This window comes from Dipteris shenzhenensis, chromosome 29 (genome assembly GCF_047967505.1).
Source record: "Dipteris shenzhenensis isolate YYH24624 ecotype China chromosome 29, Dip_SZ_1.0, whole genome shotgun sequence".
NCBI lineage: Eukaryota > Viridiplantae > Streptophyta > Polypodiopsida > Gleicheniales > Dipteridaceae > Dipteris > Dipteris shenzhenensis.
The window spans coordinates 7,868,102-7,886,287 of NC_141624.1; the positions used below are offsets into that span (position 1 = coordinate 7,868,102).

General features: G+C 39.4%; 1 protein-coding gene across 1 annotated transcript in view; it reads left to right on the forward strand.

The window, feature by feature from the left end:
- LOC147882380 (FG-GAP repeat-containing protein) overlaps positions 1-9,775 on the forward strand; it is a 47,637-nt gene extending 37,862 nt beyond the window's left edge. Inside the window, exons 9-14 of the mRNA XM_087400614.1 lie at positions 5,307-5,360; positions 5,464-5,667; positions 6,364-6,489; positions 6,603-6,668; positions 8,400-8,702; positions 8,879-9,775. Coding sequence (XP_087256740.1) covers positions 5,307-5,360; positions 5,464-5,667; positions 6,364-6,489; positions 6,603-6,668; positions 8,400-8,702; positions 8,879-9,346 — 1,221 coding nt within the window. The 3' untranslated portion in view covers positions 9,347-9,775. The remainder of the gene's footprint in view (positions 1-5,306; positions 5,361-5,463; positions 5,668-6,363; positions 6,490-6,602; positions 6,669-8,399; positions 8,703-8,878) is intronic.
- The last annotated feature ends 8,411 nt before the right edge of the window (positions 9,776-18,186 follow it).

Below are 18,186 nucleotides of genomic sequence, written 5' to 3' on the forward strand. Positions count from 1 at the left end.
TTTCTAAAGAAGATGAAACTCTTCTTCGAAAATTCGATAGGAAATTTCTAATTCTTATGTAGACAAATGTTCCAATAACTTTGTTTTTATTTGCAAAAAGTTTTACTTAGAATGTCTTTTGAGAGAAGTGAACTCGTCTACCAAAACTTACGCCCCTACCTTAGTTTCTCAAAAGGATTTGATCTCAAAACATCAGAGTTTTTGCAAGTCTTCTGGGTTTGTTTGCAATCCAAGCATACCTTTTCTTTGTGCTGCTTGGAAGTTTCACAAAACTCCAAAAAAGCCAAGATTCTCTTGGAACTGAGGAAGTTAAAGGAACTAAAGGAGGAGGAAGTGGAGGAAGAGGAAGTGAGGGAGGCAACTGACGAACTACATGTGAGATTGCAGGAGAGCTAGGATAACCTCGTAACTTAACTTTAGGTTTCTATACGATGTTAGGTGTATGACTATGTTGGTAATGATGAATAATGTTAAAGGGCTTGATATGAGTTCTCCACATCAAAGGGTTCTTTTTAGAGGTTCTTTTATTTTTACGAAGAGTTGATTTTCCTTCCAAATTAAAACCTCTTGGGAAGAAAGTGTGTAAAGTTCTCATCCAAAACAATTCACGAGGACGAGCAGCCTTGTAAAAGTCCTTGGCATTATTAAAATGGCCCTCTATATGCTCAATGGGAAAGCAATGAAAAGATTCAAAACCAGACTTTGCCATTGCTGCATATAAGGGTTTTGAATTCTCAATTAAGGAATTCTTCCTATGAACTTTTCTAGCTTTCCTAACATGTTCTTGAAAACGAATAAGAGCTGTCCTATAGGTTTGTCCTACATAAAGCATATTACTACTATGTATGTTATAGACAACATAAATTACTTGCGTGGCATGAATAGGACTAATAGAAATAGAAGTCTTAAGATGCTTGTTTCTAAGATGTCTTAGTTTATCAAGAATTCTTATGTTATTATTAGTATAATGAGTGCTAACTAATAAAGCCTTAAAGTTAGACCAATTAACGTTACCTTCCCCAAAATCATGAAGATTATTCATGTTTAACCTAGCTAAAAAGTTATACCTTTCTCTATATATGTTTCTTCTAACTTTTTTGTTTTGATTTACCGAGCTAGACCCAACTAAATCACCTACCAAAGAGACAAGACCATCACTAGAATTTCCAATGTTGTTCGATGAGGTCAAACGATCCAACATTGGGGAACTTGCTTGCACTCTCCCTGCCCATCCCAAGGCAGTTTCTCCCTTGCTATATCCCCTAACTCTAGCAGGAGCGAGACTAGTATTTAGGGGGGGGCTTGCTTGCACAGTCGTTACTCGTCCCAAGGTAACTCCTCCCTTACTACTACAAGGGAATGTCACAGGAGCCAGATGACATCTTAGGAGATCGCCCTGTTGGTTTCCAAAAGGCGAATTCATCATAGCATGTATCGCTAATGCCAATATACCCCCAAACTGGCGATTACAATTAGGGTTAGCCAAGGCCCCAAGGCCATTGTAAGAGCTTAATCAACCTAGAAGCACCAAAGAAAGAGAAAGAGAAAAGGAAAGTTACCAATAATTTAAAAAATAAATAAATAAAATAAAATAAATAAAAAATAAAGCAGTCATACAGTGAAATAAACCAAGGAGAGCAACTAAAACAAAACGCAAAAGCATACTTTTTAGAGAAATGAAATTAAAAATAAAATAAAATTAAGGGAGAGAGAGACAAAATTAAAAATTTTTTAAAAAAATAAACAAAAAGAAAAGAAATAAAATAATAATAAGAATAAATAAGAATAGGATTAGCTGTTGGGGCTTCTGCACCCGCGTAAGATAAAACGATGTAGATGAACAGCTGATCACCACTTGGACGAAAATTCAAAGAATTTGCATGTCCGCTAAGGTGATAGAAAAATATACCTTTGTAAGACTAGAATAAGTCCAATCATACAAATTTAGAATTTTTGTTGTTCTAAAGATAAAAAATCTACAAAGAAAATAAAAGAGAAAATGAAAGAGAAGAAAAAAGAGGTAAACAAAAACTTTTATGAAAAACAAAAGGAAGACATACTTAGCAAGCAAAGCAATACTTATGTTGTCATCAGTGCCCAAGCATAAGCAGCTATACTAGGTTTCTAAAGACCCGCGGAGTCTCTTGGGCAAACCCAATGCTTACTAAAATACGTCAAATAAACAAAAGAGAATGAAAACAAGAAATAAAGAAGAAACGAAGCAGGTGACTTAAGCAAAAATAAACAAGCAAGTCAAGAAACAAGAACTTCCAAAAAACTAGAAACTCTCTCTCTCTCTCTTTCTCTCTTATTTCAAACATAAAAAGCTAAATGGCCCTTTACACTTATGTCTCGTTTCTACAAAGAGGCAAAAATACATTTCTAACTTAGAAAGCACAAGTATACTCACAAGGTTTAATATGCCCTTATCCACAATTAATTAAAATAAATTAGGCCACGGCTTGAAATTCATTACTTTACAATATGGCCCATGGTCTTTGACAGCCATAAGATACTTCGATCAATCCAAATCACCTTCACCATCTCCGTTTCTCGTTATCCAACTCATCATCTATACTCAAGCCGCCAATTGTGTTAGTTGTTACAACCAGTTGATGAATCATCACACCAACTAATCCCAACACAATCGTACGCTTGATATACAGACATCAAAATACACACCTTGCGACCAATTGCAATAACACCAGTAACACTAGTGACATTAGTATTAACATGGAATCACCCACAATACTAACCATTTAGCCTGGCAAAAACACAGGTAGTTAGGCGTCCCTAACTAATACCCACAAAGCATCCACTAGGACCCCTGCCGCGTCCGGTGCGCTCCTATGGAACACTTTGCCATAGTCACACTTGACTAAAATAAAATAATTTCCATAGCAAGAGAATATCGGAAATAAAATTCCGTAACATCCCTCTTCAACTGACCTTGGTTGTGTATTTGACTTTTCAAGTCAACAAGTAGAGATGTGAAGACTATTCTCTTGGATATTCATCAAGTATCATCATGGTCAAAAGATTTCTTCAAGAGATCTAAAGGTCTCATTAACCAAGAGATACTTATTTTGGCCAATTCAAAACTTATGAAAGATTATTTTTTTTCTTATCTTGTACCAAGAGAAAGTACTATACCACATCTATTCATTGCTTATGTTATTTTGTTACAGGTTCAAGCATTATATTTATCATATTCCTCAATATCTATACCATCCCATACCAGTATGATATTGAGAAATAATAACAAATATAAAGCATAATTCTTTTTCCTTTTGATGTGAGTAGCAATAAGTGACATATACTATTATGTGATCAGCAGAAGGGTATATGTACATCATTCTCTAATCTCACATCAAAGTTTCTGATTTAACTTGGTAGCTAGTAATGCTCCAATATGTATATTCTTCAGCTGTTAGAAAATACATAGAAGATATTATATGACATACCAACTATTTTTTTTCATTATCTATAAATAGCAAAAACTTCATATGATTTTTCTTCTCCTTAATTTTCTCTAATTCAGTTCACTTTAGCAGAATACTTTATTGAAGCATACCATATGTATCACACAATAATAGTTTTGTTATCTGCAATTAAGCTAGGATTGGCATCTACTGAAGCAAGCTATGAGGATACACTCCCTCTAAGTAATTGTATTTCTTATGATATCCGGTGCGCTACTATGGAATACTTTGCCATAGTCACACTTGACTAAAATAAAATAATTTCCATAGCAAGAGAATATCGGAAATTAAATTCCATAACATGAAAACAGAGGAGATGTCAATGAGTGTAATCTGTGTGTCTGTCCTCTACTGGGTGTGTCGCGTCTCAATCTCAAGGTCTCTGCCTCTCCTGCTAACTGTGGCTCTATAATCGTACTTTGAGGTGGGCCAAGAACGGTCCCCTGCTCCTATCTCCTCGATCTGATGAGACAATCTCTATGTCGGACTGCCTCGTGAATGAAAGCTGCTAGGCATCTCTAGTCTGGGTATAGGAGTAGTTTGGAGAGGCCCTCGAATCCGTCTCTGAAAAGGCAATGGTATCGTCCATGAATCTCATAGTAGAGTAGGCAACGGAAAAAGAATTGCTCCTCTGACTCCACCTCATGGCGCTCACACAATGTGCAGATACGACTCTCCTTGTGTATCCCTCTGCACATCCGCTCTCGATACGGAGTCAGTGCGATGACACACGTAACTATCCAAGGGCAATCATAATCATAAGTGAATGTGGTAGGTGGATCTAGGTGTACTCTTGCAGTATAGATATTGACACTTTTTTTGGTGGATACCATTGTCCCATGACTCTAAATGCCTAGCTGCAAGCAGGCTTCTATAACCACCCTGTTCAAAGGGGGTTCTTAAGAGAGGTTCTATCTCTTGTCTCCAAAACTACTGCTTTGTGTTCCCATCTACAATGATTATAGGACTTTTCTTATAAGCACTTGCTTTGCACCCTGCAGATATTCTGCCTAGTCACTTCATCCCCAAGTAGTTCCAAAGGCAGGTTTCTGGTCTTGAGAAGTTGTTGTCTTTGACCTTCAAGAAGATGGTCAAAATACTTTTGGCATGCTATTTCAAAGGCAGAGTAGTATGGCCAGCTAGGCTCTATTCTCTCCTCTTATCTTCCAATGGAAGGATCCTAAGCCCATATGTATTTAGAAGTGTCAATGGCCTCAAACTACCCACCCTTATAATTGATTGCTGATTGAGTGTCCTTGTTTGTGTGTGCTAACCTGTCTAACATTCCTCTTATTTAGATTCACCATAACCTTTCAGTGCTTAAATTAGTCCAGACTCCAGGGTGCCAATTATGCATCAACTCTGTGACACTCCCTGAGCAGGATCACATCATCTTCATGTACAAGGAAAACAAGATGATTGTTTGGCCAATTATGGACACAAAGAACTGCTTGAAAAACCAACTGTATCGACAAACCTAAGGCTCAAGCAATGCAGTGTTGAGGCACAACTTAAGTAGCTGGCTGATGTTACAATTCTGTGTATTAGATGTCCAAATGGTTTTGGGGGGAAAAGGCTTGGATGCTTTGATTGATGCTGAGTTAGTCTTGTCGGTCTCAATTTTGATTTGGAGGAAATGAGAAGACATGATTGTGACTTTAAAGCTGTGCCTCTGGCACTTGTGATTATTTGGAATATATATATAAACAGTGTAACAAACTAGTGATTATTTGAAATATATGTATAAACAGTGTAACACTTGTGATTATTTGAAATATATGTATAAACATTGTAACAAACTAGTGCAAAATGATGGCAATGCAGGCAGAGTGCAGGGAGTTTCGTGAGTCAATTTTGGGAGTGATGCCTCACCGTTGGGTACGCTAATGGCCCTTATCATACCTAATTCTCTCTTTTGTAGGGCTTGGAGTTCATTGAAAATTCTTTTCCCCTTTCGCTCAAGTTTGTTGTGCTTCTGCAGGAGAGGAGAGAAGATACCACATTTGAGCTGGCACATTTTCGGCGGCACAAAAGGAAGTCCCATAAATCCTTACCTGGAAGGAAATCTGCAGTAGGGACTGAGAAGCCAGATGATGTACAGAATCCGGGAAGGGACACTGAAAATAAAATTGCAAATGTCATTAATAAAGCAGCAGACCTAGCTTCATCTACAAAATCTAGGAAGGTATCAAGAATGGGGATATATAACTTGTCTGATTATATTTCTGTCTTGTCTAGGGATCAATCCCCCGCCCCCCCCGCCCCCGCCCCAAACACACACACACACACACACACACACACACACATTTTTTTGGGGGGTGAAATGTCTTTTGTGTTATATTACAGAGTCACTATCCCAAAAAGGGGAAAGTGCCCAGATACATCAAGAGAAGATCTCAATATATGACAAGTATACATCATTACTGGGGCTAATGGCACTTTTCACTATACAAGGATTCTTCTTGCTGTGATGAAGCTGTGTTCACACTACTGGTTTTTAAAAGAAAATATTAACAAATCTGTTTCCAGAAACACATTATTTGCAAATGATCCTCCTCTGGGATGATTTTAGAACATGTTATGCCTGTTCACTTTATCCAAGCTTTAGTTTGCTTATCTTCTTGGGAATATTCCCTTTCAGAATTTTGTTGTATATCTACTGTTTGGCTTTGCACTTTTGGAGGCTAGATAAATGAAATTGAGATTGATGGTGACCATGAGGCCCTGTTTCACCCCCTTGTATTTTTTATAGATTTTGTAATGTCTTGTATTTCATCTTTATGGTGGTTCATTGTCATAGAAATCTGGGTTAAGATAACAGACTTTTGTACCTGATTGGATGTAACAAGTTTTGAAGGACCTGTTTGTGCATTGTATCCAGAGGTCAAGGTATATACCGACTATAACCAACTACACCCAAGTCTGGTGGGTACCAAACGTTATAGTCGCTCATTTGAAAGAAGGCATTGAGGCTGTTCACTTAGCTTCAGGGCGCACTGTTTGCAAGGTAATGTAGCACCTACCTTGACTTCTTAAATTTGCAAACATACCATGGATGAGCATATGAGGTTTCTTAAATGCAACAAAGAAAGTTGAAGAGCATTTTTGTTTTTCTTGCAGCTTCTGCTTCATGAAGGAGGCTTACATGCTGATGTGAATGGTGATGGAGTGCTTGACCATGTGCAGGTCAGCATTGTAATGTTTGGAGCTTTCTTTCAATCATCTGTTAGATGCTCTCCAATCATCTCATGATTTTTGGCCTTGAAAACAAACATAATTTGTCCAAGAATCCCTCCCTATGCCAAATTTACCTGATTATTGATCCTTTTCTTTTCATCCTGCTGATACCAACTTGATCTCCTTGTACTATCAAATCAACCATCTCCTTGTAATCTAGGAGGCAAATAATGTACATGCCTATCCCCGATGTTTGTGTTTCCTATGAATCATGTTCAGGTTTGTTAACATTCCCTCCCCTCTCTTCTTTTGGAAAGAAATCAAATAACAAAAGTTACTTCTCTTATGTCTCTAAAAACTTAAAACTTAGACAAACTTGAGTTGTGTACCAGACCTCCATCTCTAATGAATGTCTCTAGAGGTTGGTACAACCGTGCAATGGAAGTACATTAAGTGCAACCCAATATCTATGTATATAGCCTAACCCCCAAACCTGTGGGGCCCCATACATATAACCCTGCAAACATGTACTTATACCTTCTAATACATCTAGCTCATGATGCCATCTCTGATGGCCCGTGACTCGAGGATTGTGAGTACGCATGCATGCGTGATCAAATAGTAGCTGGATTAACTATGTACACTTTTGTTAGGTGGGTTCATTTGTGAGGCTATACTAGTATTGAGGATTAGGAGCTGAGGGAGGGGAAATTTGAGTGTTCCAATCTGGGGATTCTTGTGTTTTTCGTGATGGTCATATGTCTTAGAAACTTGGCAATAGACTCCTAGGACCTAGATTTGTACTAGCGCTGACTTTAGTTCTTTTTACAATTCAGGCAATGAAAGAGGTTTTTATCAAAAGAAGAAAGACAATGTTAGCCTTGGGGTTTCATGTTCTGATTCATCTCTAAGCTCTTTTTGAATAGGGAAATGATGGTTAATGATCTCTGATAGTTTTCTAATTAAAAATCTCCCATACTTGGTATGAGAAGTAGTTTTTTAATAGAAACATGAAATGTCTATAGGGTACCATGCTATTGGAAAAATAGCATTAGCACTAGTCTGTGGGCACGGCGACGGCGGAAACTAAGTGTGCGGTGGTTGATTAATTTGTGCGGAAACTTTAAGCATAGGGTTATGAAAAAATTCATAAGTCGGTTTCCAGAAGCTTCGTGAGGTCTCCTTTTCGAGAAACTTCCTGCCGTCCTGAGCACCTATATAGAAGGGAAGGGAGAGAAGGAAGGGGGGGCTGAGAGGAGAGAGGGGAAGGGAGAGCGGAGCAGTGAGAGGAGGGGGAGCAAGAGGAGCAGGAAGAGCAAAGCAAGAGAGGAGTGAGAGGGGATGTCTGAGCTGTGGAAGGGGGGGGAAGAGTGGGAGAGGGGGGAGGCGAGGTGGAGGGAGGAGGATATCAGGCGAGGAGGGAGACACTAATTAGGCACGCATGACTTAGGTTAGTTGGGCTTCTGGCTTCTAACTACTAATTGACTGTCTCTTTCCTTGCTCTCCCACCCAAACCTCTCAAGCAGCCTCCCACTTGAACCTCCCGGAATTTTGTTCACAAAATTAGGAATAGGATGCAAGTGATTCAAGCTTAGAATTGTTGTTAGAGTAGGAGTTAGGAATTTTAGAAGTAGAGAGAGCCAACTAGAAGCACGGAATGTCTATAGTAATATATAAGAAAATGTCCGTCGATTTTTTACAGGAGCAGATTCTTATGCCAATTACATATTGGATGTGCAGGCTGTGGGCGGGGTTGGGGCAGAACTGTTTGTACCCATGGGAATGACGGAAGCCCTAAAGCCCTGCACAGCAGTCGCAACTTCTGGGATACCTGTTCGTGAACAGATTTTCAATGGATCTATATGCAGACACTATCCCTTTGGTGGCTTTCAACAGAGTGAATATTCTTCTAGGTATTTTGGTCGTACTGCAGATTCAGCTCCCTTGGAAGTTGCTGCACCAGTTTTGATGCCTACATATGATGGGCACAAACATCGGAAAGGAAGTCATGGGGACCTGATATTCTTGACAAGCCGTGGGGAGGTATAAATTCTTTCACTCAGAGTTTTGCCTCTCCTTTAAAAATTGCTCGGCGAAATGGCTAGAGTATCTTGCGAGTGATGGAAAATGGGATTGAGGATGTACCTGATCTGCTGAGTAGTTATGTAGCTGTGTGGAACATTTGGAAATGCGGCTTATTTAAAGAATGTGTGTACTAGGTCACATCCTATACCCCAGGTCTGCATGGGAGAGGTGCTACAAGGCGCTGGCAGGTTGTCACAGGAGCAACATGGGCAAACTCTCCATTCCAAGCGGGAGTCGCAATGGAGAGAGTTGTTCCGACTTTAAAGGTTATGTCCGTTAGGGTGCATGGGCCGCCTGATGTGATTCTTGTTGCAGGTGAACAGGAGGCCTTGCTACTGTCCCCAAGTGGAATCCAGCTGACTAGTTTGTACCTGCCATCTCCACCCACTCATGCAGTAGTAGTTGCTGATTTTTCTGGTGATGGCTTAAACGACCTTATTGTGGTCACATCCATTGGTGTCTATGGGTTTGTGCAAACCCAACAGCCAGGGGCACTGCTATTCAGCTCTCTTGTTGGATGTCTGATCATTGTGATGTGCGTGATCTTTATCATACAACATTTCAGCCTTCCGGATGGGAAGGCGAGGCCTCCTAATAGGTGAAGCAGGTTCTGATAAATTTTGGAATTGTACGACATTAGAGGGTCCATGTCTTCTGACTGGCTAGAATGGATGCCCTGCATGCATTCCCTCGTATTCTGAGGGTTCCGGTATGATACAGGTGATTGACGGATTACTGAGCTTATTTTCCTTCCTTTGGAGGGACCCTGCTCTGATGGTTTCACTTGTACTGAAATGTGATTTACATATCGACATGCTCATCAAGTTACAATGTGGTACCTATTGACTCAAGTGCCACTAAAGAACATGTAAGCTGTCTGAGATGCTTTCTTGTGTTTTAAAGAAAGGTGACCCTGTTTCTTACCTGGAGCAGGAAGAGAGATGTAACAAGACTTAAATTAACTTTTTACTACCAAACTTGTAGTAATCTTACTGAGGGGCCCATTTTTGTAAATCTAACTTTATCTTTGCCTTTGTTCTCTATATGGAAAGTTAGTCCATTACCAAGGCATAGAGAGCATTTTACATCGTTGAAAAAAGAAATGACAACACCAACAAAAGTAGGAAAGAGCCAAGTGCTACTAAAACAACTAACATATAATAAATTTAATATGTCCAATTTGCAACCCTCGTCGCAAGTTACACAACAGATTTTTGTTTTTTGTCTTAGGATCCCTATTATTGTTGCACATAAGAATTGATCAATGCTGCAAAACTATTAACTTTGTATTCAAAATGTCAAATACGTCAAATTTTAACCCTCATCCACGGCTAATAAACAGATTTTAAAGTACATATAAGCACGAGCAATAATGTGCAACTTGTTAGGGAAGTGGTATGAAGGTAGACCATGTACAAGTCATAAATCGGGATAGTTATTATTCAATATACCAATGGGTGCGCAACCAACTAGTGATGGCATTGCGATGCATGTTTTGAAAAATATTTGGTTCATTGCAATGCATATCTCAGGCTTCTTGGTGCTTGTTGCAATTTGTATAAGATGTTCTATAACTTAAAAGCAAAATAAATATCTTTGAAGCTTCATATCCTTAGGGTTGAAGCATCTTTGTCTTTTCATCTAGGGATCTATTTCTATTTGATAGGTGTTCTAGTTGATTGTTGCTAGTAATACAATAAATCTTATCAATATCCCTTTAGCCTTGCATTTCCTTGTTCTAGCAATCAACCGTGCATTTGTGCATTATGCATCTTTGATATTTTTGACTATGAATACCTATTGGCAATTTCTAGCTTAGTTGTGCATCTTCTATGTCTAATTTTGATATCTTCAACTATGTCTAATTTTGGCAATTTCTAGCTCTGTTATTCATTGTTCTTGCACAAACTTGCCATTGCTTTATCTCATTTATATTGTGCTTACAATTTTAAAAGTCCTTCAATTGTCATAATGGTTATTTTAAAAAAAAGTGTGCGGTAAAGAACGTTTAACCTTTTCATATGATAACATGAAAGATGGCTTTTTGTAACTATTGATCTTCTACACTTGCCATCATCTTTGTTCTTTCCTTGGTGTCGTTAGATATATTGTGACTTCTATAGGTTTGACATCTTTCAAAATGTTGTTTAAGCAATTACCATGTTTTATGAACGAAATGTTGATTGCATAAAATTAATTGACACGCAACCTTTTGCGTTCTTTATTATATTAAGTCATAATCGTTGTTGGGTTGGTATGAACTTTATCACTATTGCGTGTATAAGCAATACTACTAAGATTTGCAAATGCTTAATTTTGAGTTCTCTTTAGTACCTCACTATTTGTTCTTCTCTTTCAAAACTATATTGGCATCTTTTTAATGGAATTAGATGTAATTCTTATCGATAATTGTATAAAAGATTTGTCTCATTCATCATGGATTTGATATTTTTACATAAAGGTTTTTTTTTTGTACATCATTTTGTTTTGTTATGTTAAAGCATGCATGGTATTATGTTCTTTTGTAAAATAGAAAAAGTGCAAGGATTTGTGTACATGTCCCAATCAATGCTTAAACACGTGATTCTTCTTTTTGTCTCATTTTATATCAATGTTTGGATATCTTTTGAATTGTTGTGACTTCTTTTAATTTACCCATGGTATTGTGTTACCATCATCAATTCAAAATGGGAGATAATATGAACCATTCATTGTTTATTTTCTACGGTCCCCAAGCATCCAAGTGAATTGAATTCAATGTGTATCTAGAGTTGGAAGTGCACAATTTAAATAGGGCATTACTTGCATTTCCATGATTCATAGACTATGTTAGATAAGATAGGATAATTATCATGCTTTATTATCTCAAATAAAGAGGATGGTTAAGTTGAAATGGCCATAGCATTTATGGTGCGTTGCACTTGAAGTTTTAAGATTTCAAACAACTCGTGTGTCTATACCATTTTTATTCTTAATTCTTTTGGCAACTACTTGATATCCTTTAGATTCGACTTTAATCAAGCATATGCAATACAAATATTTTGGGCTCCAAATTGGGCCCTGTAAGAGTGCTCTTGTCGTGGCATGGAAGGATGTGGTTAATAAATCTGAGTATAGTATTAGCTTGTGGAGGTTGGGTTCTGACATGATTTTCCTAAATTTTTTATTGAAATGGCCCAAAGTCTAATGTAAACCTCCCCACTTGTGTGCTCGATTCCCCATCAAGTCTCAAGAGAAATCAAAATGCTTTGGAGCATTTCATTCGGTTTTTAAGTTTGTTTCATGGAGCATAGGCTACAATGAGACAGATAACTTTTCCATTAATACTAAAGATTTTGATACGCAAATGTTTTGTAAAACCCAAATTTGAAGAATTTGCATTATTAATAGCGAAGTTTACTTGATTTGAGATGCATGTGTGCATAAAAGAAGCTTATGTTGATAAGAATACCACATGCACATATTACTAATATTGATCAAAGGTAGAGTAGTGTAGACTAAGGTACACATTAGTGCAAATGTGGGCAAATGTGGAGCAATCATGACCCTATTCTAATTGTATATAAGTCTGAAGAGTTGTACATTCTAGGTTTCTATGGTGTACTCTCTCTCTCTCTCTCTCTCTCTCTCTCTCTCATGGTGTCTAATTCCAAGTACCAATGGGGCCTATACTCTTGATTAGTGTTGGAATGGACTTGTGTATGTGCTTCCTTTTGTCAGAGGCTTGTTTTACACTCTATTCTCATATTTCATTGCCTACAACACAAGGCATTCCATGTGCAAATCTCTCCATCTCCTTGTCCATTGAGGTACATGATCTCCACCTTAATGTTTTGTTGAGCATGTAAGATTAAATGCTTGGACCTAGTGATTGGGACCACGATTTCCAAAATCGTTTGTCCCATTACGTTCCGGACGCCTAAAAACCCCTACTTGTCAATTCTTGCGCGATTCGATGGAGTATTTTCAGAGTTATAGATCTCTGTGTATTTGATTTCGTCTCTCTGTTATGCATTTTTCATTCTAAGGTTTTAAAACCTTAGATTTATGCCACATGGAAGTGGATAAGTGTTGATTCCCATTTCTCACTCATCGGTTGGGATTTTGGAGTTCTAGCAGGAGAGAGATATTTGCAGATTGTCTTGCTGAGTCCGATTATGCAATGGCGCCCATGTTTTGAGGCATCTCAGGTTCTATTTTCAGTAGCGGTCATTGCCATGGGACCATGATTTCTTGAGCATACCTTATGCAGATCACTCTAGTTGAAGTTTGAGCCGTGTTGTGCGCTCATTCGTGGTGTGCATTGGGTTGCAGTGAATGATTTATAGGCGATTTGGATGCATTGCAATCCTTATTGGATGCGCTGATAGTAGGCCCAGATTCCTTGTGGGATGCTATTTTTTATGGACGCTTTGCACATGGATGCTCTTTTATGCTGAGGGACATCCATTTGACACATTGTAGGTGATGCACTGATAGTGTTATGCTCTCTTGGATGAGAGATTGTTGATGCATATGCCCATGGACGGTGTTTATGCTTGAGCCATTTAGCACTTATTGGCATTTTCTTTTGGGCCAGATTTGCTCATATGGATGCATAGTACATGCACATGAGTCAGCTGTATCTTTTGATGCTTTGAGCTTTGAGTTTTGGTGATATTTCACTCTATTGTGGCATACACATTTGGGTGCACCTGGTATTTGGTGTGATTCTCTCTTGTAGGCACTAGCATTTGGGATTTTGCTTTATTTGCATCATGGCAACCTCTTCCATGTCTGAAAAGGAGTTTTTCAGCATTAAAAAGTTTGACGGGACAAACTTTTCTTTGTGGAAAGAACAAATAAGGGATGTGCTTATTCAAAAGAAGCAGATAAAACCCTTGCAAGGGATTGCAACTAAGCTTGCAGCTATGTCCACAGATGAATGGAATCTGTTGGATGCATTGGCAAAGTCTACCATTAGACTTAATCTTGGGGAGATAGTTTATTTCACAGTAGTCACTGAAAAGACTACGAAAGCTTTATGGAAAAAGTTGTGTGCTACATATGAGAAAGAGACTGCCTCAAACAAAGTCTATCTCATGAAGAGATTGTTTGAGCTGCACATGAAGGAGGGAGTATCCATAGCTTTGCACTTGAATGAATTTAATATTATTTTCAGTCAGCTTCAAGCTCAAAAGTTGAATTTCGATGCGGAAATGAGAGCAATATTTCTCTTATGCTCATTACCATCCTCATGGGATACTTTCCGTACTGCTACCAGTAACTCTGCACCTGGTGGAGTATTGAACTTTGATGATGTGGTTGGTAGCTTGTTGGCTGAGGAGATTAGACGGAAGTCAATGGAAGGCAACAAGCAGGATGTAGCCTTAAATGTGCAAAGGGGCAGATCACAGTCTAGGGGGAAGTTTCAAGAAAGAGGGAAGTCCCGTAGCAAGTCCACGGCACGGAACATTGAGTGTCACTATTATGGCAAGAAGGGCCACATGAAAAAGGATTGCTACAAGCTTAAAAGAGAGCAAAAGGATAAGAAAAAGAATGCAAATTAGGGTGCAAATCAGAAGGAAGAGAGTCCATTGAGGACAAAGGAAAAGTGAAGATCGAGGAGATCAATGCAATCACACATGATAGTGACAATGACATTCTCTTCATGTCTAGTTTATTTGCAGAGTTGCTTACCACTTCAGATGATGCATATTCCTAGGATTGAATTTTGGATTCTGGTGCTTCATTCCATGTTACTCCCCATAGGGAATGGTTCTCCACTTATGATAGTGGAAAGACAGGTTGTGTGCATCTTGGAAATGACTATGCATGTGACATAGTGGGAGTAGGTGACATAAAGTTTTCTTTTGTAAATGGGTCTGCATTTATTTTGAAAAATGTGAGACATGTGCCTAAGTTGACTAAGAGTCTCATTTAAATGGGTCAGCTAGATGATGCTGGTTTTCATACCATCTTTGGTCCTGGGAGTTGGAAAATTCAGAAGGGCTCTATGCTTTTGGCCAGGGGTGCCAAGTGTGGGACTTTGTATCCCTTACATGTATCAGGGGTGTTTGATCATGTTGTTGTAATAACCGAGCAGCCAAGCACTTCTTTATGGCATTGCTGGTTGGGTCATATGAGCCAAAATGGGATGAAACTCTTATGCCGTTTGGGTTATTTACCGCATTTGAGTTTCTCTGATTTTGAATTTTGTGAGCACTGTCTCTATGGGAAGCAGACTAAATCAGCCCATAAAAGAAGGGAAAAGAAAGAGTTTGAAAAGCTTGATTTGGTGCATTCAGACGTATGTGGTCCCATGCCTACACGGTCATTAGGTGGGGCTGATCCACTAATAGATGATCCATCATCTACCCTTGATTGTATACCTGTGGGAGTACTTGGTGGTACCATTTCTTGCACATTTGGTGCATGGACAGCTTGTTATATATCAATATATGCAGGTGGATTCACGTCCTGGAAAGTGATTCTCCTCATTTCCACATCCCTCACGGGTGCCTTATGCATTTGCTTCTCATTGAAGGCTACATCATGGCTGCGTATGATCTTCTTTGCTTCTAGATCCCAGAGACGATAGCCCCTCTCCACTTTCACCATAACCCAGAAAGATGCATTTCCTAGACTTAGGATCTAGCTTCTTTCGAAGCTCTTTTGGCACATGTCCATATGCCTCACACCCACATATACACAAATGAGAGTAAGAGGGCTTCTTGCCACTCCATGCCTCTTCAGGAATACCACCATCCAAACTCTTACTAGGTGATCTATTGATCACATGCACTACAGTCTTCATTGCCTCAGCCCAAAAACCACCAGAAAGACTTGCATTGGAAAGCATGCATTGCAACCTTTCTTGAATGGTACGGTTCATCTTTTCTACAACTGGATTTTGCTTTGGAGTACGAGGGGATGTGAGCTCCCTCTTAATCCCACGTGTATCACAGAAATGCTGAAAGTCATGAGAGAGATACTCTCCACCATTGTCAGTCCGTAGGCATTTAAGCATTCTACCTGACTGATTCTCAACTAAGGCCAACCATTTCTGAAATATCTCGAACACATCACTCTTCCGAGCTATAGCATAAGCCCACACTTTCCTAGTTGCATCATCAATGATAGGTTTGTTCCAGGGGTAGACTATGTGATGCTTACTGATTGCGGGGAGCCTTCTTGCTACAGAGAGGCTATGATGCACGAGGATCAACATAAGTGGGAGTATGCTATGCAATTAGAGATGAGTTCACTTATGAAGAATAAGACTTGGGACTTGGTTTCTTTGCTACATGGAAAGAAAGCATTGCCATGTAAATGGGTCTACAAGATGAAGGTCACAGGTGATGATGTGCATAGGTACAAGGCCTATTTGGTTGCTAAAGGGTTCAAGCAAGAGAAGGCTGTGGACTTTGATGAGATATTCTCTCCAGTTGTGAAGATGACCACACTTAGATGCATGCTTGGCCTAGTGGCAGGAGAGGATACGGAGCTTATGCAGATGGATGTCAAGACAGCTTTCTTGCATGGGGATCTGCATGAGGAAATTTACATGGTGCAGCCGGAAGGCTTTGAAGAAAAGGGCAAAGAGCATTTAGTTTGCAAAGCTGAAGAAGAGTCTCTATGGCCTTAAGCAAGTGCCTAGAGAATGCTATCAGAAGTTTGATGCTTTCATTCGGTCCCAGGGTTTTAGAAGGAGTGAAATTAATCACTGCCTCTACACTAAAAGGGCTAAGGATAATAGCCTGATACTCCTGGCACTATATGTGGATGATATGCTATTGGCTAGCAAGAATACTTATGAGCTAGATGCATTAAAGGCCAAGTTACATGAGGCCTTTGATATGAAGGACTTGGGACTTGCAGGTCATATTCTTGGTATGCACATCACGCGTGATCGGAGTAGGAAACTCCTTTGGCTTTCACAGACGGAGTATGTTACAAAAGTATTGCAGCATTTCAATATGGAGGGGGGGAAGGCAGTGAGTACTCCATTGCCTCCATATGTGAAACTAAGTCATATAGATAGTCCCAAATCAGATGAGGAAAGGGCCATGATGGCCAAGGTTCCTTATGCATCAGCAGTTGGGAGTCTTATGTATGCTATGATAGCTATTAGACCAGACATTGCATTTGCAGTGGGAGTTGTTAGCCGGTATATGGCTAATCCAGGAAAGAGGCATTGAGAGGTAGTTAAGTGCATCATGAGGTACATGAAGGGTACCAAGGAGATGTGCATCTGCTTTGGTAGAGGAGACATGCGTGTACTTGGGTACACAGATTCAGACTATGCAAGGCATGTGGATAGTAGGAGATCCACTTCTGGTTATGTGTTCACCTTTGCAGGTGGTGTAGTGTCATGGATGTCTCGCGCACAGAAGTGCATTGCTTTGTCTACCATAGAGGCTGAGTATGTTGTGGCCATAGAGGGTTGCAAGGAGGCTATATGGCTTGATTGGTTGGTGGGAGATTTGGGGATTCATACAGGTATATCGACATTGCATAGTGATTCCATGAGTGTGATTCAGCTAGCACGAAATCCGGTCTTTCATGCAAAGACCAAACACATTGGGTTCAAGTACCATTTCCTAAGGGAGGTACTTGAGGACAAGCAAACGCAACAGGTTGGAAGTCATTGCATTAGTCGTAATGCTATGAGTTGACTTTTAATCTAACCACTGTTAATTTATTTAATGATACGTGGCGGATGGTAGGTGAATTATCAGTGGTAGGTGGTGTCAAACTTTAATGCAAGGGATTAACACCTCTTTTTCACACCGCTTCCTATACACAAAAAACCAACATCTTTTCTCTACACAATACTCAGCATTGGGCAGTGGTTAAATGATGAGAGAAGCAAATGCAATGCAAAAGCACACCTGGAACTCCCCGACAATGGCGCCAAAAATGTGTCGTCTAGTGGTGACACCTATCATGGAGATCTTGCAGGAAGGTTGATGGATTACTCCTCCAAGCTATACAACAACACATGCAAATGCGATCCACTAGTATCACTTAACGACTCCTGGCACTAGACTTTACACATTAGACAAATGGGACTCTTTAGGTTTATAGATCATCAAGTTTTCCTCATTTAAGGTTGTTGAGATCCGTGAAAACTTGGGATCCTTTTAAAATTTGCATAAGTTGTGCGAAGATGGAGGTCTTAATGAAGCACTTCACGTCAAATTTAGTGAGGATTCCTATATCAAGAGACATGATATACAATCTCTGAGAGTGATCTCAATGGAAGCAAAATGGAAGAGGGAGAGAGAGAAAATAGAGAGCCACACAAGTTTTTCGTGGGTGCAGAACACCCTAATCTTCTTTTTCATTCATTTATATATGTGTTTGAGTATTGTACATAACCGGGGTAAAGGCACAGTGACCTTTAACCCCCACAACCTCCCACTTAAAGGACAATGTGCCTTTAAGGGAGAACAACCAG